Here is a 22,301-nt window from a genome sequence, read left to right as displayed (position 1 = left end):
TAGGAGATGAGGGGTTAAAATATGAGAGAAGGTGCCATAGCTGAACAAGTTTTTTTTTTTTTTGCTGTAGAAGAGCTACATGGCCACCTATATTTTAGAAGAGAGGATGTAGGGGCAATTAGGCAAAGAGATCTCTGTGGACCCTCCAGATATGAAGTGAACAGAAGTGAATAGAGACAAAAGAACCAAGGGTGTAAGTGGGCAAAAGTTGCAAGAGTGTATGGGGGAGAGAGAGAGAGAAAGAGAGAGAGAGATGGGGGTGGATAAAGGGATCAATATAATATAGAAAGATTGCTGAAGGATAAGTAGGGAAAGAATGGAGGACAGGATGACAACTGTAGAAACAGGAAAGGCTTGAGAGGTGGATGTAGTGAATGGTGGATATGGGGTGGGGTGGTGGCCAATGATGCATGGGGGTGAAGACTAGCAGAAAATTAATGATGATATAGTAAACAGTGGAAGGATGAGAGAGAGAAAGAGAGAGTGAGTGTTGATGGGTAACTAGGCTGGTTATGAGAGTGGAGGAGAGGAGAGAGAGAGAAACAAGTGTAGTGCATGAGAAGAGTGAGAGATGTATGGTGGTGGAGAAGGTGAGATGTTTTGGAGGCTAAGGGTGTGGAGGTCAATGTAAAATGTGGATGGAGAAGACAGTATTAAAGACAAGGGATAGATATCAAATGAAATGGTTCAAACTAGTGAGAAAGATTAATAGTACTGAGAAAGAGCTGCTGTTAGAGAGATGAAGTGTGGTGGGGTGTCTTGGTGAAGAAATATTATAGGAATAGTTTGCCACTATATTGAAATTTAACTAGAGAGAAAGATGTCAAAACAAAAGGATCAGTGAATTTGAATTTTATTTTCTATAAAAGTTGACATTTGATGACAAAATATAAAGTATGTTTGCTAATATATATATAATTATGTAATTGTGTATATAGCCATCATTATCACCACACACACACACACTCATATATATATATATACATACAATGAGGTAGTCTGTTCCTATTCAAAGCTTGGTCACTTTTCATTCGATGTGCTGTTTCTGTGCATGAGCATTTAAGTGGCTTTTGTCTCAAGAGCTGTTTGAAATTTGCATTACAGAGTAAATATGTCTACATCAAATGGCACAGAGTTGTTTGTCTTGTCTGATTTATGAATAGTTAAATGCCTTTTTAGATCAGCATGGGACTTAGAGGTCATATAACAAACATGGTGTATGAATATATCTACTGGAATGATCTTTGTGTCATTTGGACCAACCGTTTGAAGAGGAGTTCTAAGATGTGAAATTAAGCCAGGCCTAGAAAGGCAAGGTCTTACCACACATTGAGCAACTAACTGAAGGATGACACTATTTCTATGTTTAGTAAGACGTTATTTTTCTGAAATTTTCTTCCATTTTTTTGCATGCTTTTGTGTGGTTACTCCAGACAAATCTCTGTATGGTATATTTAACTCCCCAAGACTGGTTTTTAGCAAGTCATTAAACCAGTGGCGGGGGTGTGTGTGTGCATTATTTTCATTTCCCAGCCAATAGTTCACCATAAAAAAAAACATCTGCTTGAAGGTGCTCATCCTTCATTCATATTAAATGGCTAGTCTACCTCAGATGATTGGAAACCAGCAGAGAGTTAATTGAAGATATTCCTGATCTTACTAAAACCTTTGTATCTGGTGTAAACAATTTCCAGCTAATATATATATATATATATATATATATATATATATATATATATATAATATATATATATATATATATATATAATATATATACTGGGTTAACCAAAATGCCTATTCAGTTTTTGTGAACTCTAAATTTCAAGCAGTTTTATAAGTAGCTAACTCCAGTTTGTCCCTTACACATGCACACTTGTTATATACTTGACACTTGAATGTGATGTTAAGTATGTGAACGTGCATTTTGCATACTTGAAAACAAACATTAACACCTCAAAGCAAGAGAGTGGGGAAACCTGTAGGGAGATATGGGTTTTGTATGGAGAGGATTCTGTTATGGGACAAGTGTACCATAAGTGTTTTCCAATATTTCAAACAGAAAATCCTTTGGTTCAAGGCACATCTCAATCCAAATGAGATTAAAAGCCACAAGAAGAAGGAGTTAGTTGACATCAATCCCTTATATGACCAGGATGATTGTTCGTATTCTCCAAATATTCAAATCAAGTGTTGAAACTTGGTTATGTTAGCAGACTCAGTGTTTGGGGCCCACATCAATTGAATGATGTTAACCATGACCAATGGATTTCCATCTGCAAGTTGTTGCAAAAACATGAAGAAAATATCCTTTTTGAAGAGAATGGTGACAGGATGGAAAATGAATCATCTACAACAATGTGAAGCACAAATGATAATAATGGGTGAAGCACAGCGAACCATCACAAACAACCCCAAAAGCAGGAGTTCAACCTAAGAAGGTTATGCTTTCAGTTTGGTGAGATTTAATAGCATCTTCCCAGCTGGATAAACTAAATGCAACAATCTACCAGAAGCATTCAGCACTTGCTAATCGTAAGGGCAGCTTTGTCTTCCATCATTACAATGCCAGACTGCACACTTCTTTGCAAACACAATAAGTTATTGGGACTTGGCTGGGAGTTTGCTGCGCTCTCCATATTTAACTGACGATGCACCTTCAGATTCCCACTGTTTTGGTTTCTTAAAAAAATCAACTGAACGACAGACCTTCAACTTTCAAGAGGATATCAACATTCTCTTGGATGAGTTTTTCACCAGTAAAACTTGCTTGAGCTGGAAATAATGGATCTGCCTACAAGATGGCAGAAGTATACTGGAACAAAACGGTAATTATATCATTGATTGAATACATCACTTTATGTTTAAGACTTCTTTTATCTTTGCTTAAAAAAAAGAAACCAAACAAACTTTTTAGCCAATCCAATACATACGTATTATGTAAACTTACATATATATATATATATACATATGTATATATAATCATACACACACATATATAATCATACACATACATATATAAATATATCATACACACACATATATATATATATATATACACACAAACATATACAATCATACACATACATATATATGCACATACGTATATATATATATATACATATGCATACACATACATATATATACATATGCATACACATACATATATATACATATGCATACACATACATATATATACATATGCATACACATACATATATACATATGCATACACATACATATATACATATGCATACACATACATATATACATATGCATACACATACATATATACATATGCATACACATACATATATACATATGCATACACATACATATATATATACATACACATACATATATACATATGCATACACATACATATATACATATGCATACACATACATATATATATATACATACACATATATATATACATATGCATACACATACATATATATATATATACATACACATATATATATACATATGCATACACATACATATATATATATACATACACATATATATATACATATGCATACACATACATATATATATATACATATGCATACACATATATATATACATATGCATACATATATATATATACATATGCATACACATACATATATATATATACATATGCATACACATACATATATATATATACATATGCATACACATACATATATATATATACATATGCATACACATACATATATATATATACATATGCATACACATACATATATATATATACATATGCATACACATACATATATATATATACATATGCATACACATATATATATACATATGCATACACATATATATATACATATGCATACATATATATATATACATATGCATACACATACATATATATATATACATATGCATACACATATATATATACATATGCATACACATATATATATACATATGCATACACATATATATATACATATGCATACACATATATATATACATATGCATACACATATATATATATATACATATGCATACACATATATATATATACATATGCATACACATATATATATATATACATATGCATACACATATATATATATACATATGCATACACATATATATATATACATATGAATACACATATATATATATATACATATGAATACACATATATATATATATACATATGCATACACATATATATATATATACATATGCATACACATATATATATATATACATATGCATACACATATATATATATATATACATATGCATACACATACATATATATACATATGCATACACATACATATATATACATATGCATACACATACATATATATATATATATACATATGCATACACATACATATATATACATATGCATACACATACATATATATACATATGCATACACATACATATATATACATATGCATACACATACATATATATATATACATATGCATACACATACATATATATATATATACATATGCATACACATACATATATATATATATACATATGCATACACATACATATATATATATATACACATATGCATACACATACATATATATATATATATATATATATACATATGCATACACATACATATATATATATATATATACATATGCATACACATACATATATATATATATATATACATATGCATACACATACATATATACATATGCATACACATACATATATATATATACATATGCATACACATACATATATATATATACATATGCATACACATACATATATATATATACATATGCATACACATACATATATACATATACATATGCATACACATACATATATACATATACATATGCATACACATCATATATACATATACATATGCATACACATACATATATACATATACATATGCATACACATACATATATACATATACATATGCATACACATACATATATACATATACATATGCATACACATACATATATACATATACATATGCATACACATACATATATACATATACATATGCATACACATACATATATACATATGCATACACATATATATATATACATATGCATACACATATATATATATACATATGCATACACATATATATATATACATACACATACATATATATATATACATACACATACATATATATATATACATATGCATACACATACATATATACATATGCATACACATACATATATACATATGCATACACATACATATATATATATATATATACATATGCATACACATACATATATATATATATATAACTAATTGCAGGACTAGTGATTTTCAAACACTGTTTTTCTATATCAGTGCTCTTAAATCAATTTTTAAGGTTATCTCTACAGATTTTCTGTAAAAAATTATAGCCAGCACTAATTTGTTGACATTTCATATCTGAATATGTCTAATATAAACAGAGCGATCGAAGATGGACAAATAGGTAATGGACTCAGCATTAACTTAAAAAGTGTCTAGTATACTTTGTAGTATTATGGTTGCATAACAAAATATGGTGTTTCCACAAGTAATTAACTGAAAGCTCTTCAGTAACTTTCATGATCTATGTTATGTTCTCCTGATAGACTATCTGTAGAAATAATCTTAAAAAAGTGATTTAATAACACTGCTAACATAACAGTACTTTTTAATATAATTTGAAGTATATTATGTTTGCATAATAAAACACAGTGTCCATACAGGTCATTATTATGTATGCACTAGCTGTCAGGAGTGCGTTTAATATGTAAAATTGGTATATCCAATAATGATACAGTGATACACTTAATAGTTAGTAAGCAATGAGTTTGTAGATGGTGTTGAAGAAGGATATATATGGGATATATATGGCATATATATGGCATATACACTCATTACCCATTTTCCATCTTTGATTGCCTTGTTTACATTAGATAGACATATTTGAATACAAACTGTTGTAACAAATCGGTGCTGGTTATAATTTCTATAGAAAATTTATAGTAGGCGCAGGTGTGGCTGTGTGGTAAGTAGCTTGTTTACCAACCACATGGTTCCGGGTTCAGTTCCACTGTGTGGCACCTTGGGCAAGTGTCTTCTACTATAGCATCGGCTGACCAAAGCCCTGTGAGTGGATTTGGTAAACAGAAACTGAAAAGAAGCCCGTTGTATATATATATATATATAATATATATATATATGAGTGTATGTGTGTCTGTGTTTGTCCCCCTAGCATTGCTTGACAACCGATGCTGGTGTGTTTATGTCCCCGTTACTTAGCGGTTCGGCAAAAGAGACCGATAGAATAAGTACTGGGCTTACAAAAGAATAAGTCCCGGGATCGAATTGCTCGATTAAAGGCGGTGCTCCAGCATGGCCGCAGTCAAATGACTGAAACAAGTAAAAGAGTAAAAGAGTAAAGAGATAAGCACTTTCATTAACTTTCATAATCTATTTTATGTTCTCTTTCAGGTGCATCTTTTTTTTTTTAGCTCTTGTAGTTTACATTATGCAACCAACCATTAGCTATAATACCTTCCTCTACTATCTGATTAACTATGCCAGTGCTTAGCTTTTGCCCTGCTTTACCAAAACATTTTAAGCATCTCAGCAGTAATTCCTGATGGATTAACCACGTCTATCTTTATATCTTTAATCACTACCATTCTTCTGTCAACTTAAATAGCCAGTCCCTCTGTAGAGTCCATTTGAGGTAGTCTCTGCATCTCACATACTTTCTCCTCATCCAACAATCTCTTGAAATAGCATTTCCATATCTCTTTCTTTTCAGCATCAGTAAAAGCAAATGCACTGTGACCATTCCAAATATACTTTACCCCACTGACATCTCAATTTCCTCTCACATACAACCTCCTGAAAATCTCATACCTCTGATTCTCAAATCTTTGAATATTGGCAAATTTCTTTCTTATATCTTCTCTAGCTATATATAACTATATCTAGCACCAAGATTATCTTCTTATTACTTGATTTTACTCCATGCTGATCCCTTTCTTCTAGACTTTTCAGGTTTGGCTCTTAGCCTTTATGACTATTTACTGCCACCACTCTATATTCCACCATGTCAGCCTCTTTTCAGCTGGGACCAAGCCAGTTGCCATTAGTAGGTTACCATGCAGGAACTCGCAGCTGTTCTCCATACTTTAAGTTTCTAACTCTGCCATCTTATAATATGCATTACCGTATATCCTTGAGTATAATCCGCATTTTTTCCCCAAAATTTAACAGTCAAAATCCCTAGTGAGTACTATATACAAAGTTAAAAGTGAAAAATATTTTCTAAGCAATGTCCAAATCTCTATTTGCTGTCTGGCAATGTTTATTCAGATGCATTTTGTGATGTCGGGTGCGAAAATACCTTAAGCTAAGCCTGAAAGCAATGAAGTCATAAAGTGATTTATGGACTGAATGGATGTCGACTGGAGAAAAGTCATTCACTAAAGGTGGAAGGGTTCGCGCTCCCAACATGACTTTGATATACAAATGGATCGTGTATGCATGGAATGAACTTGATCCTCAGATTATTGTGAAAAGTTTTATCAAATGTTGTATATCGTCTGCACTGGATGGCACTCAGGATGACGTTGTATGGAAAGATGAAATAAATGAAGGTGAATCTTCTGATGTTGACTATGACGGAGATTTACACTACAATGATGCTGACATGTTTACAAAGGAACAAATGGAACAGTTATTTGATGCTGAAAGTGACGTTGAATTTGAAGGATTTGAATAAATATTTTTACTTTTGTAACTGATAGTGACAAATATGTAAAGGCAATTTACTTAATATTTATTTTTCACTGACGTTATTACTGCTATTTCTTTATTTTCTGCAAACAAAATGCACAAAAAAGCTACACGTTTGCATTATGTTATGTATACAATAATAATAAAGGACGTTACCGTATACATTTTTACAAACCAAGGACTTTATATAGACCTCCTTGACTCAAGTTAGAGAAGGGGTGAGTATTATACACAAGGTTTAGGTTTTACAGAGGTACAGCCCCCTAAAAATCCCTGTGTATTATACTAAAGGGCGGACTATACTTGAGGATTTATGGTAATTTTTCTAAACTTTTTGCTGATTACTCTCCAGATTATCTTTTGTGGCTTGTTGCTTCTAACTCTTATTCTAAAAGTTACTCAACACTAGTCATTTATCATTATCATTTTAATGTCTACTTTTCCATGCTTGTATGTAGCAGATAGAATTTATTTAGGTACATTTTCTACAGCCAGATTCATCTGTCAGCAAGCAAAGTAGTATTTCCTCATGGGCAGATATGTTTTTACAGAAGATTAGGAATACTGGATATACATACGGCTTGGCCTTGTGACATTGCTCTCCACAAGCTGCCAACCTGTGTGCTCCACCCACACATCCTGTCTCACTGTATCATTGATATCTGTTAGCCTCTGACCTGTGTGTTCCACCCACACATAACAAGGAAACTTTTCACACACCCTACCCCAACAAACCAATCTATATCTCTTCCTCACATTTCCTCCTTCATATACTATGCCTAGCTCTCACTCCCCAGTTCCTCTGTATCATTGCTATCCAGTAGCCCCACCAACACTATATATACCCAGGTTTTTGCCACTCACTCCCCCACCCACTGGACTCTTTAATCACATTTCCTTCACAATATCCTGTCACTTATATTATGGCATTTGAACCTTAAATATATGTCCTGGCACATGCCACCATCTATATCTCTTTCTTCCTTTGCTCAACCATCCCATTTATACTCTGATTCCTTGTGAGTATGCCCAGCATTTTGTCACCATCTCTATCCTGCTATCTCCCACTCTCTCTCTCCTTCTCCTGCATTTCCCTCGGGCTGGGTAACCATGTATTTCCTTTGCAGCAGCGCTCCTGTTTCTGTCTTCATTCTTGATTTCTCTCTCTCTCTGGCTGGGTAACCTTGTACCTCCTTTATGGCAAGACACTTATCTCTGGTTCTCTGTCTCACTATAACCTTTCATCATCTGATAGAAGATCACCTCCTCTAATGCCCCCTCCCCTATCCAAAGAGATTTTTTTTGTCTTGGAAGTACTTAGTGACTGTCAGTGCAGGTGCCACTTAAAAGCACCCAGTCCACACTGTAAAGAGGTTGATGTTTGGAAGGGCATCCAGTAGTAGAATCCATGCCAAAACTGACCTCACCAGTGCTTGTGCCACGTAAAAAGCACTGAGTCCACTCTGCTGAGTGGTTGGTGTTAGGAAGGGCATCCAGTTGTAACAATCCTGCCAAAACAGTTACAGACGTCTGGTGCAGGCTTCTGCCTGGCTGGCTCCTGTCAAACCGACTCACCCATGCCAGGATGGAAGGTGGACATTAAACAATGATGATGATATATACATAGTACAAATGATCACTTAATGTGGATGGAGCTTGTAGAAAAGGGACACCTAAGAAGGCATGGGACAAAATGGTGAAGGCTGATGTCAGGAACTTGAACATCATGGAGGTGATGAGAAAGGACTGGGATGACTGATGATATGCAGCTCTCAAGAAGACCCACTGATTTGGCAAATCTTCTAAGTTCTAGAAGTACTGTGTGTGTGTGTTTGATGTGTGTGCGTGCGTGTGTGTGCGTGCACGCCCCTTGCTTAATTTCCTCCTCGAGATATTTTCAGCAAGACACCCAGCTTTGCCTTGATACCACCAATCTTTCTGATTGTCTGGAGTCATTTCATTTGATATCCATCTCTTACCCTTGTACTTTCTCTTCACCTACATTTTTCACTGATCACCACCACTAAGCCACTAAATTATCTCACCTTCACCACATCTCTCACTCACCCTATACATTACACCTGCCTCTCTCCTCTCCCTGCACTCTGGTAACCTACCCAACCACTCATCATTTTTCTCTTTCGTCCTTCTCTTGTCAACTGTATCAACATTAGTATTCTCTTGATCCCCCACCCCAATATATCATTCTTATCCCTTATCCATTGACTATTTGTTCTACATTCATTTACTCATTATATTCACAGCCCTCAGTCATACTACATCACTCACTTTCCCATACACTCCTGCATCATCCACACATATATCTGGTTCTTCTGTCCTCAGTTACTTCTACTCACCTCATATCTTGAGGGCCCATCAGATACCTCATCACTAATATTTTCTATCTCTCCCCTGCTCTACTCCAATCATACCCCAACCTTTCCTTCTAAAATATGAGTAACCATGTAGCTCCTCTACAATATGAAATATGTCCTGATCTGGTCCCTTCCTTCATGCTTTAACTCCTCGTCTCCTAGCCTAAAGTCACTTCCCTTTGGGTCAGTAATTTTGCAAGGTATGTGGTGACCTCACTAGTGTTGGTAGCTTGGAAAAAAAAAAATCACCGAGTACACACTGTAAAATGGTTGGTATTACGAAGGGCTAACCAGACAGATAGATAGATATATACATATACAATTTTAACATCTATATTCCCATGCCTGGGAGGAGACTATATTGACCAGCATAGATGTGACCAGTGAAAGCAATATTTTATCATCTCTTCCATGAAGAGTAACAGCTTCGCCTTCATCCTAATTCTTCCTCAATCTCCTGCTTTCAAGAGGCCCATTTACTTTGAGAGTACAATTCAATTTTATAGTTGTTCCTCTCCATACACACAACATCCCTAAGTTAATGCAATCTTCTTTCTCTTGCCCACTAAACCTAATTCCTCTTATACTCTTTTACTTGTTTCAGTCATTTGACTGCGGCCATGCTGGAGCACTGCCGTTAGTCGAGCAAATCGACCCTGAGACTTATTCTTTGTAAGCCCAGTACTTATTCTATCGGTCTCTTTTGCTGAACCGCTAAGTAACGAGGACGTAAACATGCCAGCATCGGTCGTCAAGCAACGCTAGGGGGACAAACAGACACACAAACATATACATATATATATACATATATACGACAGGCTTCTTTCAGTTTCCATCTACCAAATCCACTCACAAGGCATTGGTCGGCCCGGAGCTATATAACAGAAGACACTTGCCCAAGATGTCACACAGTGGAACTGAACCCGGAACCATGCGGTTGGTAAGCAAGCTACTTACCACACAGCCACTCCTGCGCCTCTTATGTTCATTTTCTCTCACTTATTTGTGGACATCAAGTGAAGAATGCTCACTTCATTTCTCCATAACTTTCACAAAACCACTGCTAGCCAAGGCTTAAATCTCACTACCATGCAACATTGCATTTTGCATCCAACCATCATACAATAAGCTTTTCACTGCTCTGAGGGATTGGTGATAAAAAGAGAATCTGGCTCTAGAAAACTTGCTTCAACATATCTTATCTGACCTTCAGACCCATGCAAGCATAGAAAAGAAGACAAAGAATAATGATGAGGTGTGTATGATGTTGATCACACACACACACACACACACACACACGTATATAATTATGCATGTACATGTGAAGGCAACTGGCCTAGAGGTTAGAATGTTGCACTTAGGATCTTGTGATCATGATTTCAATTCCCAGACCAGGTCATGCACTGCATTCTTGAGTAAAACACTTCATTTCATGCTGCTCTACAATCACTCCAACATGTGACATACCACATATCATCATATAACATGTCTTTCATATTGGAATGTGTTGAACAGTGCAACAGGGTCTGCCAGATTGGAAAACTGTTGTGTAGTTATATATATGTATATATATATATAGGGAAAATTCACAAAAAAAAAAAACAAAAGACGAAGACAGGTGGTGTAGAAAACAAACAGATATATTAGTATAACACTCAGGAATTGAAAAAGTCTTTAACGTTTCGAGCCTACGCTCTTCCACAGAAAGGAACACAGAAAGAAACAAGGAGAGAAAAAAAATGTGTGTAGTGGCTATCGATCTATCATGGCAAATGCCGGACAGAATATATCATCATCATCATCATCGTTTAACGTCCGTTTTCCGCGCTAGCACGGGTTGGACGGTTCGACCGGGGTCTGGGGAGCCAGGGGCTGCTCCAGGCTCCAGTCTGATCTGGCAGTGTTTCTACAGCTGGATGCCCTTCCTAACAGAGTATATATATATATATATATATATAAAATATATATTGTTCATTGTTTAACATACATATTTTCATGTATAGAGAAGAGGTTATTTTTCAAACAAAATGTCAAAGACAAGAAAATTCAGTTATGTTATAACATGTGTTGATACCAACACGTTATAACATATGTTGGGATGCAAAAAGATACATCACATAAGGGCATCTGCCTATAAAACAAAGTCTTAATAGCATGTTTATGACTAATCCATGCTAGCATGGAAAATGGATGTAAAAGGAAACAAATGATGAGGATTTCAGCTTTTGGCATTTATTATTATTATTGTTGTTATTGATATCACTGTGATATCACAGACGGTTTTAACATTGAAATTGGTGAAGTAGGCATATTATCGACAGAGAAATACATAAAGTAATCGAGATATACAGAGAATGTGACAGAATAATTAGCTTGAATTTGTCATGGGCAACACGAAAGCAACTGTGATCTCTGTATATGACACCTCAGTCAGAACTGATAAATGAGAAAAAGATTCTCATTGAGATTCTCATTTGATGGATTAGTAATAATAAGAATGGCAGTAACTTTGTTACCAGAGTTGTTGATGTTAACGCATATGGCCAATGACACTATGATGGCTAGGTGAGTGATATGACAGGGAAGAGGAGGATATAGAAACATAAAATATAAGGAACAACTGAGTTTCTGCAAAGCAAGCTGACATGAAATACAAATGAAATTTAAGGATATAGCAAGTCCCAGTCAGATGAAAGGTAACATGGTGAAAGCCATAAAAGCTAAGAAACAAATCTTGAAAACTGGAAAGAGGAGGAAAGCAAGGAACAATATGAAAGAGCTAGAAAAAAATCCTACATACTAAGTATATATAGTAAAACTGTAACTGATACTAAGAAATTAATACAAGTAAAGCAATGAGAGGATTAGATGTATAGGGTGTTCTGGATAGCAAAAGAAATGGGTCAGTATAAATCATGACAACATTGATAAAGTATCATTGAATGAGGGAAATACATGGGAAAAAGATGGACTTCCTTAAATAAATTCAATAGAAGGACTAGCTGTAAAGTAGGGAACTATACAGTCAATAGTTGCCAATAAGGATATGAAGGCAAGAAAAGCAACTGGATTATCATGGATGCTTGCTGAGACACTCAAAATATCAAGTGAAATAGGACATGCACTAGTTATATGTATGGTTGCCAATGAGATAGCACAAGGAAAGGGCCCCTGTTTACAATGATTACAACTGCAAGAGAGGTGAGAGATGCACAAGAAAGAAATAACAAACTAATGGAGAGAAGACCTTGACTGATCAAAACTGACTATTTATCTACACATGTATGTGTAAGGGTTAGGATAAGATATTTTGAGGAAAAGTGGTAGTTATCCATTCAAGTAAATCTTTGTTCACACCACTGACATTATCCAAGGGATTTGGCCTGATAAAACTTGACACTATTGTTATTGCAGGTACTGCTGTCAGAATTCAAAGAACCAGAATAGATACTACAAGACATCTTTCCTAATCCTCTAACAGTTCCACCAATCTACCATTTTGGAATGTTATCTTTTATCAACTATGAAAAGATGGATGGGATTTGAACTTAGGGTTCAGAATGTCAGGTACACTGAAATAGTTAGTAGTAGGTGCATTTTTGAAATCCTCTTACATATGTAGAGGGTTGTTACAAATATAACAGTCATTTACCACTTTGAGAAAAAAAAAATGAAAATGTTGACACTTCAAAGAGTTGCTACAGCTACTGCTGCCCATCCTTTTCCCTTACTTTCTTTTTCCTTCCCTTAATTATTTATACAACTTTCAAGTGATAGAAATCCTCACTGTATTTTTATGACAATTTTTGAATCATGGGTACTTGATATTTTTTTTTTCTCTTAAAGGGGAAAACTACTATTTTATTTAAAATAGAATATTACCCTTTATGATCTTAATCAAATGGTAGAAAAACAGACAGAGGACTACCTCTTTATAGACGAAGATCAGTTTCAATGGGAGAAGTTGAATCTCATAAGAATGGAAAAACAAACAACAACAAATGGGTTGTACCTTATAATGAAACTCTTTTAAGAGCGTTCAGATGTCACTGCAACATTGAAATCATTGCCTCAGTGAGGTCAATTAAGTATGTTATTAAGTACACGTTGAAAGGAAATGACCAAGCTGCTGTTCAAATAAACAATGATAACATAATTAGTCAATATCTTATGGGTAGGTATATCGAACCATCTGAAGCAGTTGTATCCATTCTAGAATTTTCAATTCATGAAAGAGCACCTGCAAGTTCATCTACCAGATGAACAGAGAATATTGCTCAGAAATAATGAGAATATATATGGTTGTCAATGAACGACATATGAGAACAACGTTGACAGAATTCTTTTCATTGTGCACCAATGATGATGGTACAAAAACATTACTTTATGCTGTAGTACCCATGTATTTCACTTGGAACAGTAGTAACAAAGAATGGCAAAGGAAAGCGAGGAAAAAGAAGTTGAAGGCCATTTGAACATTTTCTAAGAAGAAACACTTGGTCATGTTTATGTTGTTACACCAAAGGCAGGAGAACTGTATTATTTAAGAATTATATCGCATGAAGTCCAAAATAGCATTTTTTTCCTTTGCATTGCACATCAACAATTTCAGCTTGGCATGATTGTGACCCGACAGGTCACAGGTACATCTAGTGTGTGTGTGTGTGTGTGGTGTGTGTGTGTGTGTGTGTGTTTATTATGGAGATGTAATTGCATAGCAAGTGACTTGATCTGAGATCATGTACTGAAACAAAAATAATTGCAGCATGGAAGATGTTTATAAGTCATTTAAGAACACAAAAAACTGTTAGATTCACTTCAACATTTTGTGGTTTCAAAGCACCAAAAATATTTTAACACAAATTAAATTTAAATGTTGAAATGAATCTAATGGTTTTTTTGTGTGTTCTTAAATGGTTTTTAAACATCTTCTATGCTGAGCATAGGCTCGAAACAAGACTTTCTCACCTTCCCAAGCATCAAACTAATACACCTGCTTGTTGTTTATACATGTCTTCGTCTTTTGTTTTTCTGTAAATTTCAACTATATATATATATATATAATATATATATATATATTATATATATATATATATATATATTATATATAATATATATATATATATATATGTGGAGGCGCAATGGCCCAGTGGTTAGGGCAGCGGACTCGCGGTTGTAGAATCGCGGTTTTGATTCCCAGACCGGGCGTTGTGAGTGTTTATTGAGCGAAAACACCTAAAGCTCCACGAGGCTCCGGCAGGGGATGGTGGCGATCCCTGCTATAATCTTTCGCCGCAACTTTCTCTCACTCTTTCTTCTGTTGGCCTGCTCGCTTAGCCAGCGGGGTGGCATCATTTGAAGGCTAAAACAATGCGAAGTGTATTGTGACCAGCGATGTGTAGCAACATCTGATAGCCTGGTCGGTCACGGTGATATATATATATATATACACAGGTGCATCTTGATGTGAGTAGGTGTCTTCTGTAACACTGTATAGTCAATCTGTACAGTCCCTTGTCATTTTGTGAGCTGAATCCCCTCCAGATCAGCTTCCACCACATTACTCCTAGACTTCTCTTCCACAAGCTCCATCAACGTGGAGTGTTCAACACCTTCTTATGCAGCAATCATTCTCTATATACATTACATGCCTCTACCACTACAACCTTTTCACTTACCAATTATACCTGATTTTTCTTATACCCAGATTTTCTTTTAGCTCATTTGTACTTTGCTATTCACATCCACTGGAGCATTCTAATTTCATCTTTTTCCAGTCTTCATAATTTTTTTAATTTTTGCATTCAAGGTCCATGTTTTATTTACTACGATGCAATTTTGTATTTCTACCACAGGTATCATACGATTTACCCTTCCCTTTGAAGAAGACCTTTATTACCAGCAGAAGTACTAGCACCTACAATTTTCTCTATCTTGTTCTTATTCTGGCAACTATATTTTCAGAGCAACTACCTTCCCTAAAATTAGTCTCCTAGGTAACAGAAGCTTCACATGTACATGCAGACAGACAGATAGCTACATCGACAGATAGATAGATCGACAGACAAACAGATAGATCGACAGACAGGTAGATAGATCGACAGATAGACAAACAGATAGATCGACAGACAGACAGATAGATAGATCGACAGACAGACAGATAGATAGATCGACAGACAGACAGATAGATCGACAGACAGACAGATAGATAGATCGACAGACAGATAAATAGATCGACAGACAGACAGACAGATAAATAGATCGACAGACAGATAAATAGATCGACAGACAGATAGATAGATCGACAGACAAACAGATAGATAGACAGACAGACAGACAGATAGATCGACAGACAGACAGACAGATAGATCGACAGACAGATAAGATAGATCGACAGACAGATAAGATAGATCGACAGACAGATAAGATAGATCGACAGACAGACAGATAGATAAATCGACAGACAGATAGATAGATCGACAGACAGATAGATAGATCGACAGACAGATAGATAGATCGACAGACAGATAGATACATAGATCGACAGACAAGTACGTAGAGGATTAGATGGACAAAGATACGTAGTTAAATAGACGGGATGAGCAATTTATCTAAACAACAAATATTCAAGTGTTTCTTTACCCTTTAATATATGCAGAGACTTCTGCTTCTTTATTAAAATATTTTCCTCGAGATTCTTTAAAAAATTGTCACTGTGTGTTCTATTGTTTTACTTGAAAATTAGCGGAGAATACTGAATGAAATATGTTAATTTAATAGACACTATTTGTAATTATTACTGCTACAACAATAACAAGTGCGAATTAAATATCAAATGTTGTTATAACTTGTTACATCGGTATCAAGCTGATTGTTTTTGTAAATGTTAGCAATATAGAAACAGATATTTAATAAATCGGCGCAATAGAGAATGAAAAGAAAAGACTGATCAGGTCGGCTTTGAACTTTTATGAGTAGGAGCAAAATAAAATTGTGTTAAAGATACTTCAGTTCATCGAATTTGTCAATTTCACATCGTAATTGTCGGTAACTCTTAAAGCAAAGAGAAAATTAATTACAATGATTATTCTGAAAAACTCCAAAAAGAAAATTTTGTAAATATAAGTGTGGGCGTGTATCTGTAATATGTACTATAAAATCGTTATCGCTAATAATACTTACAGTCTTCTGGGTTGAAGCCCGGTTTAGACAAAATTCTTTTAAGGTCGCCCATTTTGTTCAGTGGAAGTAAATAAGCTACCAAGAGCAGTTAACTCAGTATTCGATTTTTCAAAAAAAATCAATTTAAGTTAAAATTATAGTTTATCTCTCAAAGATTGACTGGAAATTAGAAACTATTTCAGCTACTTAATTTTTTCTTAACTAAAACGAACGCAAACAAGGCTTTGGAAGATATATATAGTAAATTAATAAAACCTTCCTGAAAAGTCTGAATATTTAAAAAAAAAATTTTATGACGTTTAAGAACAGCTTTCCTTCAAAGTCCCACAGACTTCATTGCAAAGGAAAAGGATGCTGAAGTGGAAGAATAAAAAAAAAAAACTTACTGGATGTTTAGAATTGTAATTTCTGTTTTATGAGAAACATGAATATAGGATACTAATAAATAAATAAAAATAAAAAGCGCTTTTTTTTTTGAGGGACTTCATGAAAAAGCTTCTCCAAAAATTCGGCTTTTTTTTTTTTTTACCTTTGCGGACTTGAGAAAATACATTGGTATCTAATTTTTGATATAAGGACACACGTTGTTGCAGGAAAACAGTATTTTATTGATACCAGAAAGAAAAAGACATTCAGTCGTAGAAGAATTGAACCCAGAAATATATCCGGTCAATATACAGTTTGAGATCTGTAGAAGAAGAAAAAAAAAAGAAAAGAAAAACAGCCTACGAGTTGAAAAAATGTGTAGAAAACGAATATGAAAAAATAATTTGCGCGAACGAACGGGGCTGGGAGAGGACATTCAGAAAATTCACAAGATCCGATTTTCCCCTCATAACTTTCAGGAAAATGGATATATATTATTGAAATTTTATAGAAATACTGTTCAAGTGGCACAAATTACGATTATAAAGAAATTTCCGGGGAAAATGTTTTCCAAAGGGATGGGGAAAGGACTGCCAGAAAATTCACACGATCTGTTTTTTTTTTTCCCCCTCATAAATTTCGGAAAATGTATATCTTAATGAAATTTTACAGAAACGTCTTTCAAACAGCATAAATTACGATTATAAAGAAATTAGTGGGGAAAATGTTTTCCTGAAAGTTAGGAGGGAAAAAAATCGGATCGTGTGAATTTTCCGAAAGTTTCCCCCACCCACCCATTCCCCGTTCGTTTGCGCAAATTTTTGTTTTCATATTCGTTTTCTACACGTTTTTTGTTGTTGTTGTTGTTTTCTTTTTTCGTTTTGGTGACCGAGTGCTAAACTAGATTCTGAAAGTTATGAGGGAAAAAACGGATCGTGTGAACTTTCTGATAGTCCTCTCCCCACCCATTTCGGAAAACATTTTCCCCACAAATTTCTTTATAATCGTAATCGATGCCGTTTGAAAGGTGTTTCTATAAAATTTCATTAAAAGATATCCATTTTCCTGAAAGTTATGCGAGAAATAACGGATCATGTGAATTTTCCGAAATCTTCTCCCCACCCCTTCGGAAAACCTTTTCCCCAAGAAATGTCTTTATAATCGTAATCTGTACCATTTGAACGGTATTTCTATAAAATTTCTTAAATATATATCTATTTTCCTGAAAGTTATGAGGGAAAAATCGGATCTTGTGAATTTTCCGAAAGTCCTCTACCCACTCTCCCGTTCGTTTGCGCAATTTTTTTTCATATTCGTTTTCTACGCATTTTTTTATACTTCGTAAGCTAATTTTTTTTTTGTTTTCGTTAATGGGTCTCCAACTGTATATTGACCATATATTCTTACTTAAATTACACATTCTAAAACAGAATTGAGAGCAATAGCTATAAACATTGAATTCCTGCAAGAACATATTCTAAATTCATCCTAATTTTTTTAACGTCTGGTTTGTAATCTATAGCCTAAAGCATTCCTAGGAATAAAAATAAGCCCCAAATGTCTTTACAAGATAGCTATTTTTGCTCAAAGTCTAAAAATGGAATGAAGTTAGTAAAATTCTTTTAATACCATACGATTTGAACAGTCACTGGTGCATCTTGTTTACATTCTAGTTATTATTTTAATTTACTCTATTTTTCATGGCATTGCTCTAAGAACAATCTACAGATATACAATATTTCCGTGTGATGAAACATTGACATGCATGCAGTATTTAATCGTATGCGATGCAGTGTGACCGTCTGGACATGTTGCACTGTCTCCATTCTATTTCTGTACGTCTGTTGTTAATGTTTTAACTGAGGTCAGTCCTAATCGAAGAAATTACACCAGTGACCATTCTGCCTTTTCCTTCTGTGCAAGCAACTCGTGGCAACAGTATCCAACACCTCATTTTCAAAAGCGGCAAAATTTCGAGGCCCACTCGTCGAGGCGCCTGTACATCTGCAAATTATGGTGGTGGCAAAGGTGGTCTTGGCCACAGAGCAACTGTTGCTTTTCTTCAACACTTCTCATTGGATCTGAAAAGTCATAGCGCGGTGTTTGGGGATGAATGACTTTGATTTTGCAACCATTTTGGTAGTTATTGTTGCATATGATTTTCTTTTGTCTCCATTGAATGAGAGAAATAGTGCTTTTAGATGATAATGAATGGCATAGTTCCTGTTTATTATACATGCTTCAGAGTCATTTGGGTAACATACTGGCAGGGACTATGACAATAAGAAACAGTCGATTTGGAAGATGTTTTAAGTTTGCGGTCAGATTCGTAGGTAACGATTGGGGAAGTTGTGCAGCTACGTTTGAGGAATAATGGGTACTGACAAGAATAGCTAAAACAGATTTGTTGATAATATACATAAAAATATTGTAATGTTACCAATTATCACCTAATGAATTGTTTGTGGAAGCTGAAGAACTAAGATTTTTTTCTTTTTTTTTTAACAAATATGGTCCCTGATATATATATATATATCATGGCTGACTGTTTCTCAAGTTGGCTCTAATGGTGAGAGATTATTAGTATGAAGTGATTTACATGAAGGAGGTTAAATATGTTTTGAGGAAATTTTTGTTGAGTAATATTAAGTCAGGAGGCACATGGCCTAGTGGTTAGAGCAGAGGGATCGCGGGTTCGAATCTCAGGCCGGGCGATGTGTGTGTTTATGAGCGAAACACCTAGGCTCCACGCAGCTCCGGCAGACGGTAATGGCGAACTTCTGCCGACTCTTTCGCCACAACTTTCTATCAGTCTTTCCTCCTGCATCTTGCAGCTCACCTGCGACGGACCGGCGTCCCGTCAAGGTGGGGAACATATACGCCAAGGAAACCGGGAAATCGGCCCTTATGAGACGGGCATGGCTCGAGAAGGAACAAATGATATCAAGTCAACCCTATGGTATTGAGATTGTCGGTCGAAGGACAAAGCAGGAGGAAGCCTTTATACAGTTGCTCGACCTGTAATAAAGCCTATCTTAAGCACTGCCCTACCTTGATAAATAGTTAAATATACATAATTTACAACAAAATATATGTCAGAAAGAAGAGAGTATGGTTATGGCAAGAGATCGGATCAAATGATGTTTTCTGGACATACAGTTGATATAGGTTAAAATAGATAGTTGAGAGGACGGATCCTTGGGGTAATACATTCAGGAAATTACTGATACAAATGGTGTTATAAAATATTAAGTTTTCGTTGTTTGAAATAGTTTTTCATCAGCATTTTGTTTAATTTAAAGGTGGGGAATAGAATGGACGGATTGTGAGTATGATGGTCGTTGAGTATTTAGGAATTTTGCAACTATGCATTCAGGGATCATGTGTCTTAAATCTGTGTGACGTATTGTTTTTTTTTTTTTCAGTTATGGTTTTTCTTCGGCTTTAGAATTGGGATGGTTTTGTTTCGTATTCATCTTCTAGACATTTGGCATTGTCGAAGAGGTGCCTTACGTTGTACCATGAACATGGGAGCAAGGAAAGTTCTTGCGTTCGTCACTCAGCTGACTATGTAGCTCTCTTGCAAGGAAAAAGTATAAAGGTACTTGAAATTAACCTAGAGCTATCTTGAAGGAAGATTAAAGAGAAACAATAGTGTTGAAGGTTCAGAATGCAGCCATTGAAGTGAGACCCACGGAAGAATATAACACAATCCTACTAAAAATTCTTAAATTTCCCCAAAATAACAGGAATATATCGTCTAGTATATTATAACTATATTTATAGATATCTGAACTTCCCTGTCGTTTTCCCTCGCTACTCTTAATATCTCATCGCTCAGACGACTTCAGACATTCCTCTCACCCAAAATCAGATTGTATTGTCCCCTCTTTGTTAGCCCCTTGTGGGTAATAAAAAAAAAAATCATCTCTATATAACTTTACATTTTCCGAATGAATATCAACTGCAGATGTTGTAACTGAAGATAAACCATATTAATCTGACCAATGAGGGATGACAAAGATTAGGATCCTATTTCTTAACCAAGTCCTAAGTATAACTATAGGCACAGGGCTTGAAAATTTGAGGGAAGGATGGCTTGGTGATTATATCGACCCGAAAGGATGAAATGCAAAGTCCACTTTGGCGGAATTTGAAATCCTAACGTAAAGTCAGAAGAAAAGTCGCTCAACATTTTGTCTAGCGTGCTAACAATCCTGCCAGTTCGCCGCCTTAATTGTAGTAAACACAAAATATCCGATCAGTTTAAGGTACTGGCAACTCAGGCAGTCATCTGAGGCATTACGTGTTTGGGAGATTCACAGACCCGTCGCCAGACTTCGGTGTCTGCTAGTGTTTCAAAATATTCCGGGTGTGCACTAATTTGTAACAATGCTAAAGTGGTGTTTAGAAATAAGTGTATCACTGTCAATCTAAATGATGCACCATTGAATAGTGAGGGGGGGGGGCAGTGCCATCCAGGACACCCCCTAAGCGACGGGCGTAGAGAATCACATTATGTATTTTGGATATTCCCAGAATACAAAGATAAAAATATGAAAATAATTTTAAAAATGTATATTTAATAAATTCAAATACAAAAAC

The 22,301-nt window shown here is 35.0% G+C and overlaps 1 protein-coding gene across 1 annotated transcript in view; it reads right to left on the bottom strand.

The window, feature by feature from the left end:
* LOC115222503 (exocyst complex component 8-like) overlaps positions 1-17,464 on the bottom strand; it is a 52,370-nt gene extending 34,906 nt beyond the window's left edge. Inside the window, exon 1 of the mRNA XM_029792733.2 lies at positions 17,331-17,464. Coding sequence (XP_029648593.1) covers positions 17,331-17,382 — 52 coding nt within the window. The 5' untranslated portion in view covers positions 17,383-17,464. The remainder of the gene's footprint in view (positions 1-17,330) is intronic.
* Between the last annotated feature and the right edge of the window lie 4,837 nt (positions 17,465-22,301).

Source organism: Octopus sinensis, linkage group LG20 (assembly GCF_006345805.1).
Source record: "Octopus sinensis linkage group LG20, ASM634580v1, whole genome shotgun sequence".
In the NCBI taxonomy this organism is placed as follows: domain Eukaryota; kingdom Metazoa; phylum Mollusca; class Cephalopoda; order Octopoda; family Octopodidae; genus Octopus; species Octopus sinensis.
This window is presented reverse-complemented; position numbering and strand designations above follow the sequence as displayed.